The sequence below is a fragment of the Oncorhynchus mykiss genome, unplaced genomic scaffold (genome assembly GCF_013265735.2).
Source record: "Oncorhynchus mykiss isolate Arlee unplaced genomic scaffold, USDA_OmykA_1.1 un_scaffold_169, whole genome shotgun sequence".
NCBI lineage: Eukaryota > Metazoa > Chordata > Actinopteri > Salmoniformes > Salmonidae > Oncorhynchus > Oncorhynchus mykiss.
In genome coordinates, this window is record NW_023493669.1 from 349,680 (window position 1) to 371,293 (window position 21,614).

The 21,614-nt window shown below is 44.8% G+C and overlaps 1 protein-coding gene across 1 annotated transcript in view; it reads left to right on the forward strand.

The window, feature by feature from the left end:
• Window positions 1-21,306, forward strand: part of LOC110517776 (butyrophilin subfamily 2 member A1) — a 59,514-nt gene extending 38,208 nt beyond the window's left edge. Inside the window, exon 6 of the mRNA XM_036972523.1 lies at window positions 20,399-21,306. Coding sequence (XP_036828418.1) covers window positions 20,399-20,790 — 392 coding nt within the window. The 3' untranslated portion in view covers window positions 20,791-21,306. The remainder of the gene's footprint in view (window positions 1-20,398) is intronic.
• The last annotated feature ends 308 nt before the right edge of the window (window positions 21,307-21,614 follow it).

The window sequence follows — 21,614 nt, forward strand, 5'->3', positions numbered from 1 at the left end:
TCTGTTATAGAAGGACCAGAACACTAGTCTGTTATAGAAGGGCCAGAACACTAGTCTGTTATAGAAGGGCCAGAACAGTAGTCTGTTATAGAAGAGAGGACCAGAACAGTAGTCTGTTATAGAAGGACCAGAACAGTAGTCTGTTATAGAAGGACCAGAACACTAGTCTGTTATAGAAGGACCAGAACACTAGTCTGTTATAGAAGGACCAGAACACTAGTCTGTTATAGAAGGACCAGAACAGTAGTCTGTTATAGAAGAGACCAGAACACTAGTCTGTTATAGAAGGACCAGAACACTAGTCTGTTATAGAAGGACCAGAACAGTAGTCTGTTATAGAAGGACCAGAACAGTAGTCTGTTATAGAAGGACCAGAACACTAGTCTGTTATAGAAGGACCAGAACACTAGTCTGTAATAGAAGGACCAGAACAGTAGTCTGTTATAGAAGAGACCAGAACACTAGTCTGATATAGAAGGACCAGAACACTAGTCTGTTATAGAAGGGCCAGAACAGTAGTCTGTTATAGAAGGGCCAGAACACTAGTCTGTTATAGAAGAGACCAGAACACTAGTCTGTTATAGAAGAGACCAGAACACTAGTCTGTTATAGAAGGACCAGAACACTAGTCTGTTATAGAAGGGCCAGAACAGTAGTCTGTTATAGAAGGGACAGAACACTAGTCTGTTATAGAAGGGCCAGAACAGTAGTCTGTTATAGAAGGACCAGAACACTAGTCTGTTATAGAAGGACCAGAACACTAGTCTGTTATAGAATAGAGGACCAGAACACTAGTCTGTTATAGAAGGGCCAGAACAGTAGTCTGTTATAGAAGGGCCAGAACAGTAGTCTGTTATAAAAGGGCCAGAACAGTAGTCTGTTATAGAAGGGCCAGAACAGTAGTCTGTTATAGAAGGGCCAGAACAGTAGTCTGTTATAGAAGGGCCAGAACAGTAGACTGTTATAGAAGGACCAGAACACTAGTCTGTTATAGAAGGACCAGAACAGTAGTCTGTTATAGAAGGGCCAGAACACTAGTCTGTTATAGAAGGACCAGAACAGTAGTCTGTTATAGAAGGACCAGAACACTAGTCTGTTATAGAAGGGCCAGAACAGTAGTCTGTTATAGAAGGACCAGAACACTAGTCTGATATAGAAGGGCCAGAACACTAGTCTGTTATAGAAGGACCAGAACAGTAGTCTGTTATAGAAGGACCAGAACACTAGTCTGTTATAGAAGGACCAGAACACTAGTCTGTTATAGAAGGACCAGAACAGTAGTCTGTTATAGAAGGGCCAGAACACTAGTCTGTTATAGAAGAGACCAGAACACTAGTCTGTTATAGAAGAGACCAGAACACTAGTCTGTTATAGAAGGACCAGAACACTAGTCTGTTATAGAAGGGCCAGAACAGTAGTCTGTTATAGAAGGGACAGAACACTAGTCTGTTATAGAAGGGCCAGAACAGTAGTCTGTTATAGAAGGACCAGAACACTAGTCTGTTATAGAAGGACCAGAACACTAGTCTGTTATAGAATAGAGGACCAGAACACTAGTCTGTTATAGAAGGGCCAGAACAGTAGTCTGTTATAGAAGGGCCAGAACAGTAGTCTGTTATAAAAGGGCCAGAACAGTAGTCTGTTATAGAAGGGCCAGAACAGTAGTCTGTTATAGAAGGGCCAGAACAGTAGTCTGTTATAGAAGGGCCAGAACAGTAGACTGTTATAGAAGGACCAGAACACTAGTCTGTTATAGAAGGACCAGAACAGTAGTCTGTTATAGAAGGGCCAGAACACTAGTCTGTTATAGAAGGACCAGAACAGTAGTCTGTTATAGAAGGACCAGAACACTAGTCTGTTATAGAAGGGCCAGAACAGTAGTCTGTTATAGAAGGACCAGAACACTAGTCTGATATAGAAGGGCCAGAACACTAGTCTGTTATAGAAGGACCAGAACAGTAGTCTGTTATAGAAGGACCAGAACACTAGTCTGTTATAGAAGGACCAGAACACTAGTCTGTTATAGAAGGACCAGAACAGTAGTCTGTTATAGAAGGACCAGAACAGTAGTCTGTTATAGAAGGACCAGAACAGTAGTCTGTTATAGAAGGACCAGAACAGTAGTCTGTTATAGAAGGACCAGAACACTAGTCTGTTATAGAAGGACCAGAACAGTAGTCTGTTATAGAAGGACCAGAACAGTAGTCTGTTATAGAAGGGCCAGAACAGTAGTCTGTAATAGAAGGACCAGAACAGTAGTCTGTTATAGAAGAGACCAGAACACTAGTCTGATATAGAAGGACCAGAACACTAGTCTGTTATAGAAGGGCCAGAACAGTAGTCTGTTATAGAAGGGCCAGAACACTAGTCTGTTATAGAAGAGACCAGAACACTAGTCTGTTATAGAAGAGACCAGAACACTAGTCTGTTATAGAAGGACCAGAACACTAGTCTGTTATAGAAGGGCCAGAACAGTAGTCTGTTATAGAAGGGACAGAACACTAGTCTGTTATAGAAGGGCCAGAACAGTAGTCTGTTATAGAAGGACCAGAACACTAGTCTGTTATAGAAGGACCAGAACACTAGTCTGTTATAGAATAGAGGACCAGAACACTAGTCTGTTATAGAAGGGCCAGAACAGTAGTCTGTTATAGAAGGGCCAGAACAGTAGTCTGTTATAGAAGGGCCAGAACAGTAGTCTGTTATAGAAGGGCCAGAACAGTAGTCTGTTATAGAAGGGCCAGAACAGTAGTCTGTTATAGAAGGGCCAGAACAGTAGACTGTTATAGAAGGACCAGAACACTAGTCTGTTATAGAAGGACCAGAACAGTAGTCTGTTATAGAAGGGCCAGAACACTAGTCTGTTATAGAAGGACCAGAACAGTAGTCTGTTATAGAAGGACCAGAACACTAGTCTGTTATAGAAGGGCCAGAACAGTAGTCTGTTATAGAAGGACCAGAACACTAGTCTGATATAGAAGGGCCAGAACACTAGTCTGTTATAGAAGGACCAGAACAGTAGTCTGTTATAGAAGGACCAGAACACTAGTCTGTTATAGAAGGACCAGAACACTAGTCTGTTATAGAAGGACCAGAACAGTAGTCTGTTATAGAAGGACCATAACAGTAGTCTGTTATAGAAGGACCAGAACAGTAGTCTGTTATAGAAGGACCAGAACAGTAGTCTGTTATAGAAGGACCAGAACACTAGTCTGTTATAGAAGGACCAGAACAGTAGTCTGTTATAGAAGGACCAGAACAGTAGTCTGTTATAGAAGGGCCAGAACAGTAGTCTGTTATAGAAGAGAGGACCAGAACACTAGTCTGTTATAGAAGGGCCAGAACAGTAGTCTGTTATAGAAGGGCCAGAACAGTAGTCTGTTATAGAAGGGCCAGAACAGTAGTCTGTTATAGAAGGGCCAGAACAGTAGTCTGTTATAGAAGGGCCAGAACAGTAGTCTGTTATAGAAGGGCCAGAACAGTAGACTGTTATAGAAGGACCAGAACACTAGTCTGTTATAGAAGGACCAGAACAGTAGTCTGTTATAGAAGGGCCAGAACACTAGTCTGTTATAGAAGGACCAGAACAGTAGTCTGTTATAGAAGGACCAGAACACTAGTCTGTTATAGAAGGGCCAGAACAGTAGTCTGTTATAGAAGGGCCAGAACAGTAGTCTGTTATAGAAGGACCAGAACACTAGTCTGATATAGAAGGGCCAGAACACTAGTCTGTTATAGAAGGACCAGAACAGTAGTCTGTTATAGAAGGACCAGAACACTAGTCTGTTATAGAAGGGCCAGAACAGTAGTCTGTTATAGAAGGGCCAGAACAGTAGTCTGTTATAGAAGGACCAGAACACTAGTCTGATATAGAAGGGCCAGAACACTAGTCTGTTATAAAGGACCAGAACAGTAGTCTGTTATAGAAGGACCAGAACACTAGTCTGTTATAGAAGGACCAGAACACTAGTCTGTTATAGAAGGACCAGAACAGTAGTCTGTTATAGAAGGACCAGAACAGTAGTCTGTTATAGAAGGACCAGAACAGTAGTCTGTTATAGATGGACCAGAACAGTAGTCTGTTATAGAAGGACCAGAACACTAGTATGTTATAGAAGGACCAGAACAGTAGTCTGTTATAGAAGGACCAGAACAGTAGTCTGTTATAGAAGGGCCAGAACAGTAGTCTGTTATAGAAGAGAGGGCCAGAACACTAGTCTGTTATAGAAGGACCAGAACAGTAGTCTGTTATAGAAGGACCAGAACAGTAGTCTGTTATAGAAGGGCCAGAACAGTAGTCTGTTATAGAAGGACCAAAACACTAGTCTGTTATAGAAGAGACCAGAACAGTAGTCTGTTATAGAAGAGAGGACCAGAACAGTAGTCTGTTATAGAAGAGACCAGAACAGTAGTCTGTTATAGAAGGACCAGAACACTAGTCTGTTATAGAAGGACCAGAACAGTAGTCTGTTATAGAAGGACCAGAACAGTAGTCTGTTATAGAAGGACCAGAACAGTAGTCTGTTATAGAAGAGAGGACCAGAACAGTAGTCTGTTATAGAAGAGAGGACCAGAACACTAGTCTCTTATAGAAGAGAGGACCAGAACAGTAGTCTGATATAGAAGGACCAGAACACTAGTCTGTTATAGAAGGGCCAGAACACTAGTCTGTTATAGAAGGGCCAGAACAGTAGTCTGTTATAGAAGAGAGGACCAGAACAGTAGTCTGTTATAGAAGGACCAGAACACTAGTCTGTTATAGAAGGACCAGAACACTAGTCTGTTATAGAAGGACCAGAACACTAGTCTGTTATAGAAGGACCAGAACACTAGTCTGTTATAGAAGGACCAGAACAGTAGTCTGTTATAGAAGAGACCAGAACACTAGTCTGTTATAGAAGGACCAGAACACTAGTCTGTTATAGAAGGACCAGAACAGTAGTCTGTTATAGAAGGACCAGAACAGTAGTCTGTTATAGAAGGACCAGAACACTAGTCTGTTATAGAAGGACCAGAACACTAGTCTGTAATAGAAGGACCAGAACAGTAGTCTGTTATAGAAGAGACCAGAACACTAGTCTGATATAGAAGGACCAGAACACTAGTCTGTTATAGAAGGGCCAGAACAGTAGTCTGTTATAGAAGGGCCAGAACACTAGTCTGTTATAGAAGAGACCAGAACACTAGTCTGTTATAGAAGAGACCAGAACACTAGTCTGTTATAGAAGGACCAGAACACTAGTCTGTTATAGAAGGGCCAGAACAGTAGTCTGTTATAGAAGGGACAGAACACTAGTCTGTTATAGAAGGGCCAGAACAGTAGTCTGTTATAGAAGGACCAGAACACTAGTCTGTTATAGAAGGGCCAGAACACTAGTCTGTTATAGAAGGACCAGAACACTAGTCTGTTATAGAAGGACCAGAACACTAGTCTGTTATAGAATAGAGGACCAGAACACTAGTCTGTTATAGAAGGGCCAGAACAGTAGTCTGTTATAGAAGGGCCAGAACAGTAGTCTGTTATAGAAGGGCCAGAACAGTAGTCTGTTATAGAAGGGCCAGAACAGTAGTCTGTTATAGAAGGGCCAGAACAGTAGTCTGTTATAGAAGGGCCAGAACAGTAGACTGTTATAGAAGGACCAGAACACTAGTCTGTTATAGAAGGACCAGAACAGTAGTCTGTTATAGAAGGGCCAGAACACTAGTCTGTTATAGAAGGACCAGAACAGTAGTCTGTTATAGAAGGACCAGAACACTAGTCTGTTATAGAAGGGCCAGAACAGTAGTCTGTTATAGAAGGGCCAGAACAGTAGTCTGTTATAGAAGGACCAGAACACTAGTCTGATATAGAAGGGCCAGAACACTAGTCTGTTATAGAAGGACCAGAACAGTAGTCTGTTATAGAAGGACCAGAACACTAGTCTGTTATAGAAGGACCAGAACACTAGTCTGTTATAGAAGGACCAGAACAGTAGTCTGTTATAGAAGGACCAGAACAGTAGTCTGTTATAGAAGGACCAGAACAGTAGTCTGTTATAGAAGGACCAGAACAGTAGTCTGTTATAGAAGGACCAGAACACTAGTCTGTTATAGAAGGACCAGAACACTAGTCTGTTATAGAATAGAGGACCAGAACACTAGTCTGTTATAGAAGGGCCAGAACAGTAGTCTGTTATAGAAGGGCCAGAACAGTAGTCTGTTATAGAAGGGCCAGAACAGTAGTCTGTTATAGAAGGGCCAGAACAGTAGTCTGTTATAGAAGGGCCAGAACAGTAGTCTGTTATAGAAGGGCCAGAACAGTAGACTGTTATAGAAGGACCAGAACACTAGTCTGTTATAGAAGGACCAGAACAGTAGTCTGTTATAGAAGGGCCAGAACACTAGTCTGTTATAGAAGGACCAGAACAGTAGTCTGTTATAGAAGGACCAGAACACTAGTCTGTTATAGAAGGGCCAGAACAGTAGTCTGTTATAGAAGGGCCAGAACAGTAGTCTGTTATAGAAGGACCAGAACACTAGTCTGATATAGAAGGGCCAGAACACTAGTCTGTTATAGAAGGACCAGAACAGTAGTCTGTTATAGAAGGACCAGAACACTAGTCTGTTATAGAAGGACCAGAACACTAGTCTGTTATAGAAGGACCAGAACAGTAGTCTGTTATAGAAGGACCAGAACAGTAGTCTGTTATAGAAGGACCAGAACAGTAGTCTGTTATAGAAGGACCAGAACAGTAGTCTGTTATAGAAGGACCAGAACACTAGTCTGTTATAGAAGGACCAGAACAGTAGTCTGTTATAGAAGGACCAGAACAGTAGTCTGTTATAGAAGGGCCAGAACAGTAGTCTGTTATAGAAGAGAGGGCCAGAACACTAGTCTGTTATAGAAGGACCAGAACAGTAGTCTGTTATAGAAGGACCAGAACAGTAGTCTGTTATAGAAGGGCCAGAACAGTAGTCTGTTATAGAAGGACCAGAACACTAGTCTGTTATAGAAGAGACCAGAACAGTAGTCTGTTATAGAAGAGAGGACCAGAACAGTAGTCTGTTATAGAAGAGACCAGAACAGTAGTCTGTTATAGAAGGACCAGAACACTAGTCTGTTATAGAAGGACCAGAACAGTAGTCTGTTATAGAAGGACCAGAACAGTAGTCTGTTATAGAAGGACCAGAACAGTAGTCTGTTATAGAAGAGAGGACCAGAACAGTAGTCTGTTATAGAAGAGAGGACCAGAACACTAGTCTGTTATAGAAGAGAGGACCAGAACAGTAGTCTGATATAGAAGGACCAGAACACTAGTCTGTTATAGAAGGGCCAGAACACTAGTCTGTTATAGAAGGGCCAGAACAGTAGTCTGTTATAGAAGAGAGGACCAGAACAGTAGTCTGTTATAGAAGGACCAGAACACTAGTCTGTTATAGAAGGACCAGAACACTAGTCTGTTATAGAAGGACCAGAACACTAGTCTGTTATAGAAGGACCAGAACACTAGTCTGTTATAGAAGGACCAGAACAGTAGTCTGTTATAGAAGAGAGGACCAGAACAGTAGTCTGTTATAGAAGAGAGGGCCAGAACAGTAGTCTGTTATAGAAGGGCCAGAACAGTAGTCTGTTATAGAAGAGAGGGCCAGAACAGTAGTCTGTTATAGAAGGGCCAGAACAGTAGTCTGTTATAGAAGAGAGGGCCAGAACAGTAGTCTGTTATAGAAGGGCCAGAACAGTAGTCTGTTATAGAAGAGAGGGCCAGAACAGTAGTCTGTTATAGAAGGGCCAGAACAGTAGTCTGTTATAGAAGGGCCAGAACACTAGTCTGTTATAGAAGAGAGGACCAGAACAGTAGTCTGTTATAGAAGGGCCAGAACAGTAGTCTGTTATAGAAGGACCAGAACACTAGTCTGTTATAGAAGAGAGGACCAGAACAGTAGTCTGTTATAGAATAGAGGACCAGAACACTAGTCTGTTATAGAAGAGAGGACCAGAACAGTAGTCTGTTATAGAAGAGAGGACCAGAACACTAGTCTGTTATAGAAGGACCAGAACACTAGTCTGTTATAGAATAGAGGACCAGAACACTAGTCTGTTATAGAAGAGAGGACCAGAACAGTAGTCTGTTATAGAAGAGAGGACCAGAACACTAGTCTGTTATAGAAGAGAGGACCAGAACAGTAGTCTGTTATAGAATAGAGGGCCAGAACAGTAGTCTGTTATAGAAGAGAGGACCAGAACACTAGTCTGTTATAGAAGAGAGGACCAGAACACTAGTCTGTTATAGAATAGAGGACCAGAACAGTAGTCTGTTATAGAAGAGAGGACCAGAACACTAGTCTGATATAGAAGGGCCAGAACAGTAGTCTGTTATAGAAGAGAGGGCCAGAACACTAGTCTGATATAGAAGGGCCAGAACAGTAGTCAGTTATAGAAGAGAGGGCCAGAACAGTAGTCTGATATAGAAGAGAGGACCAGAACAGTAGTCTGTTATAGAAGGGCCAGAACAGTAGTCTGTTATAGAAGAGAGGGCCAGAACAGTAGTCTGTTATAGAAGGGCCAGAACAGTAGTCTGTTATAGAAGAGAGGGCCAGAACAGTAGTCTGTTATAGAAGGGCCAGAACAGTAGTCTGTTATAGAAGAGAGGGCCAGAACAGTAGTCTGTTATAGAAGGGCCAGAACAGTAGTCTGTTATAGAAGGGCCAGAACAGTAGTCTGTTATAGAAGAGAGGACCAGAACAGTAGTCTGTTATAGAAGAGAGGGCCAGAACAGTAGTCTGATATAGAAGAGAGGACCAGAACAGTAGTCTGTTATAGAAGGGCCAGAACAGTAGTCTGTTATAGAAGAGAGGGCCAGAACAGTAGTCTGTTATAGAAGGGCCAGAACAGTAGTCTGTTATAGAAGAGAGGGCCAGAACAGTAGTCTGTTATAGAAGGGCCAGAACAGTAGTCTGTTATAGAAGAGAGGGCCAGAACAGTAGTCTGTTATAGAAGGGCCAGAACAGTAGTCTGTTATAGAAGGGCCAGAACACTAGTCTGTTATAGAAGAGAGGACCAGAACAGTAGTCTGTTATAGAAGGGCCAGAACAGTAGTCTGTTATAGAAGGACCAGAACACTAGTCTGTTATAGAAGAGAGGACCAGAACAGTAGTCTGTTATAGAATAGAGGACCAGAACACTAGTCTGTTATAGAAGAGAGGACCAGAACAGTAGTCTGTTATAGAAGAGAGGACCAGAACACTAGTCTGTTATAGAAGAGAGGACCAGAACAGTAGTCTGTTATAGAAGGGCCAGAACACTAGTCTGTTATAGAAGAGAGGACCAGAACAGTAGTCTGTTATAGAATAGAGGACCAGAACACTAGTCTGTTATAGAAGAGAGGACCAGAACAGTAGTCTGTTATAGAAGAGAGGACCAGAACACTAGTCTGTTATAGAAGGACCAGAACACTAGTCTGTTATAGAATAGAGGACCAGAACACTAGTCTGTTATAGAAGAGAGGACCAGAACAGTAGTCTGTTATAGAAGAGAGGACCAGAACACTAGTCTGTTATAGAAGAGAGGACCAGAACAGTAGTCTGTTATAGAATAGAGGGCCAGAACAGTAGTCTGTTATAGAAGAGAGGACCAGAACACTAGTCTGTTATAGAAGAGAGGACCAGAACACTAGTCTGTTATAGAATAGAGGACCAGAACAGTAGTCTGTTATAGAAGAGAGGACCAGAACACTAGTCTGATATAGAAGGGCCAGAACAGTAGTCTGTTATAGAAGAGAGGGCCAGAACACTAGTCTGATATAGAAGGGCCAGAACAGTAGTCAGTTATAGAAGAGAGGGCCAGAACAGTAGTCTGATATAGAAGAGAGGACCAGAACAGTAGTCTGATATAGAAGAGAGGACCAGAACAGTAGTCTGTTATAGAAAGGCCAGAACAGTAGTCTGATATAGAAGAGAGGACCAGAACAGTAGTCTGATATAGAAGAGAGGACCAGAACAGTAGTCTGTTATAGAAGGGCCAGAACAGTAGTCTGATATAGAAGAGAGGGCCAGAACAGTAGTCTAATGTTATAGAAGAGAGGACCAGAACAGTAGTCTGTTATAGAAGGGCCAGAACAGTAGTCTGATATAGAAGAGAGGGCCAGAACAGTAGTCTAATGTTATAGAAGAGAGGACCAGAACAGTAGTCTGTTATAGAAGGGCCAGAACAGTAGTCTGATATAGAAGAGAGGGCCAGAACAGTAGTCTAATGTTATAGAAGAGAGGACCAGAACAGTAGTCTAATCTTATAGAAGAGAGGACCAGAACAGTAGTCTGATATAGAATAGAGGACCAGAACAGTAGTCTGTTATAGAAGGGCCAGAACAGTAGTCTGATATAGAAGGGCCAGAACAGTAGTCTGTTATAGAGGGGCCAGAACAGTAGTCTGTTATAGAATAGAGGGCCAGAACAGTAGTCTGTTATAGAAGGGCCAGAACAGTAGTCTAATGTAATAGAAGAGAGGACCAGAACAGTAGTCTGTTATAGAATAGAGGACCAGAACAGTAGTCTGTTATAGAAGGGCCAGAACAGTAGTCTAATGTTATAGAAGGGCCAGAACAGTAGTCTGTTATAGAAGGGCCAGAACAGTAGTCTAATGTTATAGAAGAGAGGACCAGAACAGTAGTTTAATGTTATAGGAGAGAGGGCCAGAACAGTAGTCTAATGTTATAGAAGAGAGGACCAGAACAGTAGTCTAATGTTATAGAAGAGAGGACCAGAACAGTAGTCTAATGTTATAGAAGAGAGGACCAGAACAGTAGTTTAATGTTCTAGAAGAGAGGACCAGAACAGTAGTCTAATGTTATAGAAGAGAGGACCAGAACAGTAGTCTGTTATAGAAGAGAGGACCAGAACAGTAGTCTAATGTTATAGAAGAGAGGACCAGAACAGTAGTCTAATGTTCTAGAAGAGAGGACCAGAACAGTAGTCTAATGTTATAGAAGAGAGGACCAGAACAGTAGTCTAATGTTATAGAAGAGAGGACCAGAACAGTAGTCTAATGTTATAGAAGATAGGACCAGAACAGTAGTCTAATGTTATAGAAGAGAGGACCAGAACAGTAGTGTCATGTACTGTCATGTTGTCTTGTCTCTGTCCTTTCCCTTCACCCTGTCTCCCTCTGCTGGTCGTGTTAGGTTACCTTTTCTCCCCCGCTTTCCCCCAGCTGTCCCTTGTCTCCTCTAACTACCCATTCACCCCGTTCCCCACCTGTTCCCTTTTTTCCCTCTGATTAGGTCCCAATATCTCTCTCTGTTTCTGCTCCTGTCCTTGTCGGATTCTTGTTTGTTTGTGTCATTCATGCCTGAACCAGACTGTCGTCATGTTTGCTGTAACCTTGTCCTGTCCTGTCGGAATCTGCCGGTCCATCTGAGCCTACCTATGTTTGGTAATTAAAGAAGCTCTGTTTAAGTTGATTCGCTTTTGGGTCCTCATTCACGCACCGTAACAGAAGAATCCGACCAAGAATGGACCCAGCGACTTCGGATCCTCTCCACTCAGCCGTCGAGATCCAGGGAGCGATGCTAGGCAGACACAAGCAGGAATTGTCTGCTGCTCGACATGCCGTTGAGACCCTGGCCACCCAAGTCTCCAACCTCACAGAACAGGTTCAACATCTCCGCCTCGATCCACCGGCCACTTCCAGGGCTTTCGAATCTCCGGAGCCCAGAATCAATAACCCGCCGTGTTACTCTGGGGAGCCCACTGAATGCCGCTCGTTCCTCACCCAGTGTGATATTGTGTTTTCTCTCCAGCCCAACACTTACTCCAGGAGCACTGCTCGTGTCGCCTACGTCATATCTCTCCTTATTGGACGGGCTCGTGAGTGGGGCACGGCAATCTGGGAGGCAAGGGCTGAGTGTACTAACCAGTATCAGGACTTTAAGGAGGAGATGATACGGGTTTTTGATCGATCTGTTTTTGGGGAGGAGGCTTCCAGGGCCCTGTCTTCCCTATGTCAAGGCAATCGATCCATAACAGACTACTCTATTGAGTTTCGCACTCTTGCTGTCTCCAGTGGCTGGAACGAGCCGGCCTTGCTCGCTCGTCTTCTGGAGGGTCTCCGCGCAGAGGTAAAGGATGAGATTCTCTCCCGGGAGGTTCCTTCCAGCGTGGATTCCTTGATTGAACTCGCTATTCGCATTGAGCGACGGGTTGATCTTCGTCACCGAGCTCGTGGAAAGGAGCTCGCGCTCTCCGTCGCCCCCCTCTCTGCATCACTACCATCTTCCTCTGCCGGCTCGGGTGCTGAGCCCATGCAGCTGGGAGGTATCCGCATCTCGACTAAGGAGAGGGAACGGAGAATCACCAACCGCCTCTGTCTCTATTGCGGTTCCGCTGGTCATTTTGTCACTTCATGTCCAGTAAAAGGCCAGAGCTCGTCAGTAAGCGGAGGGCTACTGGTGAGCGCTACTACTCCTGTCTCTCCTTCAAGATCCTGCACTACCTTGTCGGTCCATCTACGCTGGACCGGTTCGTCAGCTTCCTGCAGTGCCTTAATAGACTCTGGGGCGGAGGGCTGTTTTATGGACGAGACCTGGGCTCGGGAACATGACATTCCTCTCAGACAGTTAAAGGAGCCCACGGCCTTGTTCGCCCTGGATGGTAGTCCTCTCCCCAGGATTCAGCGTGAGACGCTACCTTTAACCCTCACTGTTTCTGGTAATCATAGTGAAACCATTTCTTTTTTAATTTTTCGTTCACCTTTTACACCTGTTGTTTTGGGCCATCCCTGGCTAGTTTGTCATAATCCTTCCATTAATTGGTCTAGTAATTCTATCCTCTCCTGGAACGTCTCTTGTCATGTGAAATGTTTAATGTCTGCTATCCCTCCTGTTTCCTCTGTCTCTTCTTCACAGGAGGAGCCTGGTGATTTGACAGGGGTGCCGGAGGAATATCACGATCTGCGCACGGTGTTCAGTCGGTCCAGGGCCACCTCTCTTCCTCCACACCGGTCGTATGATTGTAGTATTGATCTCCTTCCGGGAACCACCCCCCCCCGGGGTAGACTATACTCTCTGTCGGCTCCCGAACGTAAGGCTCTCGAGGATTATTTGTCTGTAGCTCTTGACGCCGGTACCATAGTCCCCTCCTCCTCTCCCGCCGGAGCGGGGTTTTTTTTTGTCAAGAAGAAGGACGGGTCTCTGCGCCCCTGCATAGATTATCGAGGGCTGAATGACATAACAGTGAAGAATCGTTATCCGCTTCCTCTTATGTCTTCAGCCTTCGAGATCCTGCAGGGAGCCAGGTTTTTCACTAAGTTGGACCTTCGTAACGCTTACCATCTCGTGCGCATCAGGGAGGGGGACGAGTGGAAGACGGCGTTTAACACTCCGTTAGGGCACTTTGAATACCGGGTTCTTCCTTTCGGCCTCGCTAACGCTCCAGCTGTCTTTCAGGCATTAGTCAATGATGTCCTGAGAGACATGCTGAACATCTTTGTTTTCGTTTACCTTGACGATATCCTGATTTTTTCACCGTCACTCCAGATTCATGTTCAGCACGTTCGACGTGTCCTCCAGCGCCTTTTAGAGAATTGTCTTTTTGTGAAGGCTGAGAAGTGCACTTTTCATGCCTCCTCCGTCACATTTCTCGGTTCTGTTATTTCCGCTGAAGGCATTAAGATGGATCCCGCTAAGGTCCAAGCTGTCATTGATTGGCCCGTCCCTAAGTCACGCGTCGAGCTGCAGCGCTTTCTCGGCTTCGCGAACTTCTATCGTCGTTTCATCCGTAATTTCGGTCAGGTGGCAGCTCCTCTCACAGCCCTTACTTCTGTCAAGACGTGCTTTAAGTGGTCCGTTTCCGCCCAGGGAGCTTTTGATCTCCTCAAGAATCGTTTTACATCCGCTCCTATCCTTGTTACACCTGACGTCTCTAGACAGTTCGTTGTCGAGGTTGACGCGTCAGAGGTGGGAGTGGGAGCCATCCTTTCTCAGCGCTCCCTCTCTGACGACAAGGTCCACCCATGCGCGTATTTTTCTCATCGCCTGTCGCCGTCGGAACGTAACTATGATGTGGGTAACCGCGAACTGCTCGCCATCCGGTTAGCCCTAGGCGAATGGCGACAGTGGTTGGAGGGGGCGACCGTTCCTTTTGTCGTTTGGACTGACCATAGGAACCTTGAGTACATCCGTTCTGCCAAACGACTTAATGCGCGTCAGGCGCGTTGGGCGCTGTTTTTCGCTCGTTTCGAGTTCGTGATTTCTTATCGTCCGGGCTCTAAGAACACCAAGCCTGATGCTTTGTCTCGTCTCTTCAGTTCTTCAGTAGCCTCCACTGACCCCGAGGGGATTCTCCCTGAGGGGCGTGTTGTCGGGTTGACTGTCTGGGGAATTGAAAGGCAGGTAAAGCAAGCACTCACTCAAACTCCGTCGCCGCGCGCTTGTCCTAGGAACCTTCTTTTCGTTCCCGTTCCTACTCGTCTGGCCGTTCTTCAGTGGGCTCACTCTGCCAAGTTAGCCGGCCACCCTGGCGTTCGGGGTACGCTTGCTTCCATTCGCCAGCGTTTCTGGTGGCCCACCCGGGAGCATGACACGCGTCGTTTCGTGGCTGCTTGTTCGGTCTGCGCGCAGACTAAGTCCGGTAACTCTCCTCCTGCCGGCCGTCTCAGGCCGCTTCCTATTCCCTCTCGACCGTGGTCTCACATCGCCTTAGATTTTGTCACCGGACTGCCTTCGTCAGCGGGGAAGACTGTTATTCTTACGGTTGTCGATAGGTTCTCTAAGGCGGCTCATTTCATTCCCCTTGCTAAGCTTCCTTCTGCTAAAGAGACGGCACAAATCATCATCGAGAATGTTTTCAGAATTCATGGCCTTCCGTCAGACGTCGTTTCGGACAGAGGTCCGCAATTCACGTCTCAATTTTGGAGGGAGTTTTGCCGTTTGATTGGGGCTTCCGTCAGTCTCTCTTCCGGCTTTCACCCCCAGTCTAACGGTCAAGCAGAACGGGCCAATCAGACTATTGGTCGCATCTTACGCAGTCTTTCTTTTCGCAACCCTGCGTCTTGGTCAGAACAGCTCCCCTGGGCAGAATACGCCCACAACTCGCTTCCTTCGTCTGCGACCGGGCTATCTCCTTTTCAGAGTAGCCTCGGGTACCAGCCTCCGTTGTTCTCATCTCAGTTCGCCGAGTCCAGCGTCCCCTCCGCTCAGGCTTTTGTCCAACGTTGCGAGCGCACCTGGAAGAGGGTCAGGTCTGCACTTTGCCGTTATAGGGCGCAGACTGTGAGAGCTGCTAATAAGCGTAGAACTAAGAGCCCTAGATATTGTCGCGGTCAGAGAGTTTGGCTCTCCACTCAGAACCTTCCCCTTAAGACGGCTTCTCGCAAGTTGACCCCGCGGTTCATTGGTCCATTCCGTATCTCTCAGGTCATTAATCCTGTCGCAGTGCGACTTCTTCTTCCGCGATATCTTCGTCGCGTCCACCCGGTCTTCCATGTCTCCTGTGTTAAGCCCGTTCTTCGCGCCCCCGCTCGTCTCCCCCCCCCCCCCCCCCATCCTTGTCGAGGGCGCACCTATCTACAGGGTCCGTAAAATCTTGGACATGCGTCCTCGGGGCCGTGGTCATCAGTACCTAGTTGACTGGGAGGGGTACGGTCCTGAGGAGAGGAGTTGGGTTCCCTCTCGGGACGTGCTGGACCGTGCGCTGATTGATGATTTCCTCCGTTGCCGCCAGGTTTCCTCCTCGAGTGCGCCAGGAGGCGCTCGGTGAGTGGGGGGGTACTGTCATGTACTGTCATGTTGTCTTGTCTCTGTCCTTTCCCTTCACCCTGTCTCCCTCTGCTGGTCGTGTTAGGTTACCTTTTCTCCCCCGCTTTCCCCCAGCTGTCCCTTGTCTCCTCTAACTACCCATTCACCCCGTTCCCCACCTGTTCCCTTTTTTCCCTCTGATTAGGTCCCAATATCTCTCTCTGTTTCTGCTCCTGTCCTTGTCGGATTCTTGTTTGTTTGTGTCATTCATGCCTGAACCAGACTGTCGTCATGTTTGCTGTAACCTTGTCCTGTCCTGTCGGAATCTGCCGGTCCATCTGAGCCTACCTATGTTTGGTAATTAAAGAAGCTCTGTTTAAGTTGATTCGCTTTTGGGTCCTCATTCACGCACCGTAACAAGTAGTCCAATGTTATAGAAGATAGGACCAGAACAGTAGTCTAATGTTATAGAAGAGAGGACCAGAACAGTAGTCTAATGTTATAGAAGAGAGGACCAGAACAGTAGTCTAATGTTATGGAAGAGAGGACCAGAACAGTAGTCTAATGTTATAGAAGAGAGGACCAGAACAGTAGTCTGTTATAGAAGGGCCAGAACAGTAGTCTAATGTTATAGAAGAGAGGACCAGAACAGTAGTCTAATGTTATAGAAGAGAGGACCAGAACAGTAGTCTAATGTTCTAGAAGAGAGGACCAGAACAGTAGTCTAATGTTATAGAAGAGATGACCAGAACAGTAGTCTAATGTTATAGAAGAGAGGACCAGAACAGTAGTCTAATGTTGTAGAAGAGAGGACCAGAACAGTAGTCTAATGTTATAGAAGAGAGGACCAGAACAGTAGGCTAATGTTGTAGAAGAGAGGACCAGAACAGTAGTCTAATGTTATAGAAGGACCAGAACAGTAGTCTAATGTTATAGAAGAGAGGACCAGAACAGTAGTCTAATGTTATAGAAGAGAGGACCAGAACAGTAGTCTGTTATAGAAGAGAGGACCAGAACAGTAGTCTAATGTTATAGAAGAGAGGACCAGAACAGTAGTCTAATGTTATAGAAGAGAGGACCAGAACAGTAGTCTAATGTTATAGAAGAGAGGACCAGAACAGTAGTCTGTTATAGAAGAGAGGACCAGAACAGTAGTCTGTTATAGAAGAGAGGGCCAGAACAGTAGTCTAATGTTATAGAAGAGAGGACCAGAACAGTAGTCTAATGTTGTAGAAGAGAGGACCAGAACAGTCGTCTGATGTTATAGAAGGAATAGAACAGTAGTCTAATGTTATAGAAGAGAGGACCAGAACAGTAGTCTAATGTTATAGAAGAGAGGACCAGAACAGTAGTCTAATGTTATAGAAGAGAGGACCAGAACAGTAGTCTAATGTTATAGAAGAGAGGACCAGAACAGTAGTCTGTTATAGAAGAGAGGACCAGAACAGTAGTCTGTTATAGAATAGAGGACCAGAACAGTAGTCTGTTATAGAAGAGAGGACCAGAACAGTAGTCTAATGTTATAGAAGAGAGGACCAGAACAGTAGTCTGTTATAGAAGAGAGGACCATAACAGTCGTCTGATGTTATAGAAGGAATAGAACAGTAGTCTAATGTTATAGAAGAGAGGGCCAGAACAGTAGTCTAATGTTATAGAAGAGAGGACCAGAACAGTAGTCTGTTATAGAAGAGAGGACCAGAACAGTAGTCTAATGTTGTAGAAGAGAGGACCAGAACAGTAGTCTAATGTTGTAGAAGAGAGGACCAGAACAGTAGTCTAATGTTATAGAAGATAGGACCAGAACAGTAGTCTGTTATAGAAGAGAGGACCAGAACAGTAGTCTAATGTTATAGAAGAGAGGACCAGAACAGTAGTCTAATGTTATAGAAGAGAGGACCAGAACAGTAGTCTAATGTTGTAGAAGAGAGGACCAGAACAGTAGTCTAATGTTATAGAAGAGAGGACCAGAACAGTAGTCTAATGTTGTAGAAGAGAGGACCAGAACAGTAGTCTAATGTTATAGAAGATAGGACCAGAACAGTAGTCTGTTATAGAAGAGAGGACCAGAACAGTAGTCTAATGTTATAGAATAGAGGACCAGAACAGTAGTCTAATGTTGTAGAAGAGAGGACCAGAACAGTAGTCTGTTAGAGAATAGAGGACCAGAACAGTAGTCTGGTAGAGAATAGAGGACCAGAACAGTAGTCTGGTAGAGAATAGAGGGCCAGACCAATAGTCTGGTAGAGAATAGAGGTGGGAGACTCTGTCCATAGGACAACAATCTGGCCTTTATGGAAGAGTGGCAAGAAGAAAGCCATTTCTTAAAGATATCCATAAAAAGTGTTGTTTAAAGTTTGCCACAAGCCACATGAGAGACACACCAAACATGTGGAAGAAGGTGCTCTGGTCAGATGAAACCAAAATTGAACTTTTTGGCAACAATGCAAAACGTTATGTTTGGCGTAAAAGCAACACAGCTCATCACCCTGAACACACCATCCCCACTGTCAAACATGGTGGTGTTAGCATCATGGTTTGGGCCTGCTTTTCTTCAGCAGGGACAGGGAAGATGGTTAAAATTGATGGGGAGATGGATGGAGCCAAATACAGGACCATTCTGGAAGAAAACCTGATGGAGTCTGCAAAAGACCTGAGACTGGGACGGAGATTTGTCTTCCAACAAGACAATGATCCAAAACATAAAGCAAAATCTACAATGGAATGGTTCAAAAATAAACATATCCAGGTGTTAGAATGGCCAAGTCAAAGTCCAGACCTGAATCCAATCAAGAATCTGTGGAAAGAACTGAAAACTGCTGTTCACAAATGCTCTCCATCCAACCTCACTGAGCTCGAGCTGTTTTGCAAGGAGGAATGGGAAAAAAATTCAGTCTCTCGATGTGCAAAACTGATAGAGACATACCCTAAGCGACTTACAGCTGTAATCGCAGCAAAAGGTGGCGCTACAAAGTATTAACTTAAGGGGGCTGAATAATTTTGCATGCCTAATTTTTCAGTTTTTGATTTGTTAAAAAAGTTTGAAATATCCAATAAATGTCGTTCCACTTCATGATTGTGTCCCACTTGTTGTTGATTCTTCACAACAAAAATACAGTTTTATATCTTTATGTTTGAAGCCTGAAATGTGGCAAAAGGTCGCAAAGTTCAAGGGGGCCGAATACTTTCGCAAGGCACTGTAATATGAACTGTAGGTCTATAACCTCTCATATAATATGAACTGTAGGTCTATAACCTCTCATATAATATGAACTGTAGGTCTATAACCTCTCATATAATATGACTGTAGGTCTATAACCTCTCATATAATATGAACTGTAGGTCTATAACCTCTCATTTAATATGAACTGTAGGTCTATAACCTCTCATATTATATGAACTGTAGGTCTTTAACCTCTCATATAATATGAACTGTAGGTCTATAACCTCTCATATAATATGAACTGTAGGTCTATAACCTCTCATATAATATGAACTGTAGGTCTATAACCTCTCATATAATATGAACTGTAGGTCTATAACCTCTCATATAATATAAACTGTAGGACTATAACCTCTCATATAATATGAACTGTAGGTCTATAACCTCAATATGAACTGTAGGTCTATAACCTCTCATATAATATGAACTGTAGGTCTATAACCTCTCATATAATATGAACTGTAGGTCTATAACCTCTCATATAATATGAACTGCCTGCCTGTCTTCCTTACTGCCTGCCTGTCTTCCTTACTGCCTGCCTGTCTTCCTTACTGCCTACCTGTCTTCCTTACTGCCTGCCTGTCTTCCTTACTGCCTGCCTGTCTGCCTGTCTTCCTTACTGCCTGCCTGTCTTCCTTACTGCCTGCCTGCCTGCCTGTCTTCCTTACTGCCTGCCTGCCTGTCTTGCTTACTGCCTGCCTGCCTGTCTTCCTTACTGCCTGCCTGCCTGTCTTCCTTACTGCCTGCCTGTCTGTCTTGCTTACTGCCTGCCTGTCTTCCTTACTGCCTGCCTGCCTGTCTTCCTTACTGCCTGTCTTCCTTACTGCCTGCCTGCCTGTCTTCCTTACTGCCTGTCTGTCTTCCTTACTGCCTGCCTGCCTGTCTTCCTTACTGCCTGTCATCCTTACTGCCTGCCTGCCTGTCTTCCTTACTGCCTGTCTGTCTTGCTTACTGCCTGCCTGTCTTCCTTACTGCCTGTCTTCCTTACTGCCTGCCTGCATGTCTGTCTGTCTGTCTGTCTGTCTGTCTGTCTGTCTGTCTGTCTGTCTGTCTGTCTGTCTGTCTGTCTGTCTGTCTGTCTCTCCGTCCCACATTCCTGTAACATACAGTTATTCTGTGTGAATGTTGTTGTCCTCAGGGAGAGTAGATCTCAGGCTTTATGAGTCTAATGTGTAATTACTGGTCAGGTTATTAATGTTGTTGTCCTCAGCGAAAGAAGACCTCAGGCTTTATGAGTCTAATGTGTACTGTAATTACTGGTCAGGTTATTAATGTTGTTGTCCTTAGGGAGAGAAGACCTCAGGCTTTATGAGTCTAATGTTTAATTACTGGTCAGGTTATTAATGTTGTTGTCCTCAGGGAGAGTAGACCTCAGGCTTTATGAGTCTAATGTGTAATTACTGGTCAGGTTATTCTGTGTGAATGTTGTTGTTTCCTTCTGAATCATCCTTTCTATATTTTATTTCAACAGATGAGTCTGGGAGTAACAGAGTTGAAATGATGGAGATGCAACCTTTACTGGGTCCTGGATCAGAGACGGAGAGAGGAGGAAGACAGGCTGTTGATGCTCTAGAAGACCAGGAGAGAGAGGAGGGAAGACAGGCTGTTGATGCTCTAGAAGATCAGGAGAGAGAGGAGGGAAGACAGGCTGTTGATGCTCTAGAAGACCAGGAGAGAGAGGAGGGAAGACAGGCTGTTGATGCTCTAGAAGACCAGGAGAGAGAGGAGGGAAGACAAGCTGTTGATGCTCTAGAAGACCAGGAGAGAGAGGAGGGAAGACAGGCTGTTGATGCTCTAGAAGATCAGGAGAGAGAGGAGGGAAGACAGGCTGTTGATGCTCTAGAAGATCAGGAGGCCACCTAAGACAGTACTGGGTTGGTTAGGACGTTCTGGTTAATTAAAGTTTATTTTGAAAAGAGAAGAGTGAGAGAGCGAGAGACACGACTCTCTCTCTCTCTCGATGGAGTTTTTATTATTATTATTTTAAAGGAGATGGGAATTCCAACCTCCTTAATCATCTTTATTTAAATTTGGACGGTACAGCGTGTAGAGATGGAGACAGATAGTAGGGGCATAGACGGAGGGTGGTTTGAGATGGGACTCAAACCCCTCTTCGCCCTGAAGTCTAGAGATTAGACTGTTACACCAGACTGCAGCACATTGTGGATGGGTTTAAAGACCAACTCATGTTACAGCCTGCTGGAAAACGTATGATCAGGGACTGACCTGTAGTAGAATTTAATTAGTAAGGCCTGAGGTGGTGACTATTACCTTTAGTACAACCTGGATACAGCCCTTAGTACAGCCTGGATACAGCCCTTAGTACAACCTGGATACAGCCCTTAGTACAGCCCTTAGTACAGCCTGGATACAGCCCTTAGTACAGCCTGGATACAGCCCTTAGTACAGCCTGGATACAGCCCTTAGTACAGCCTGGATACAGCCCTTAGTACAGCCTGGATACAGCCCTTAGTACAGCCTGGATACAGCCCTTAGTACAGCCTGGATACAGCCCTTACTACAGCCTGGATACAGCCCTTAGTACAGCCCTTAGTACAGCCCTTAGTACAGCCTGGATACAGCCCTTACTACAGCCTGGATACAGCCCTTAGTACAGCCTGGATACAGCCCTTAGTACAGCCTGGATACAGCCCTTAGTACAGCCTGGATACAGCCCTTAGTACAGC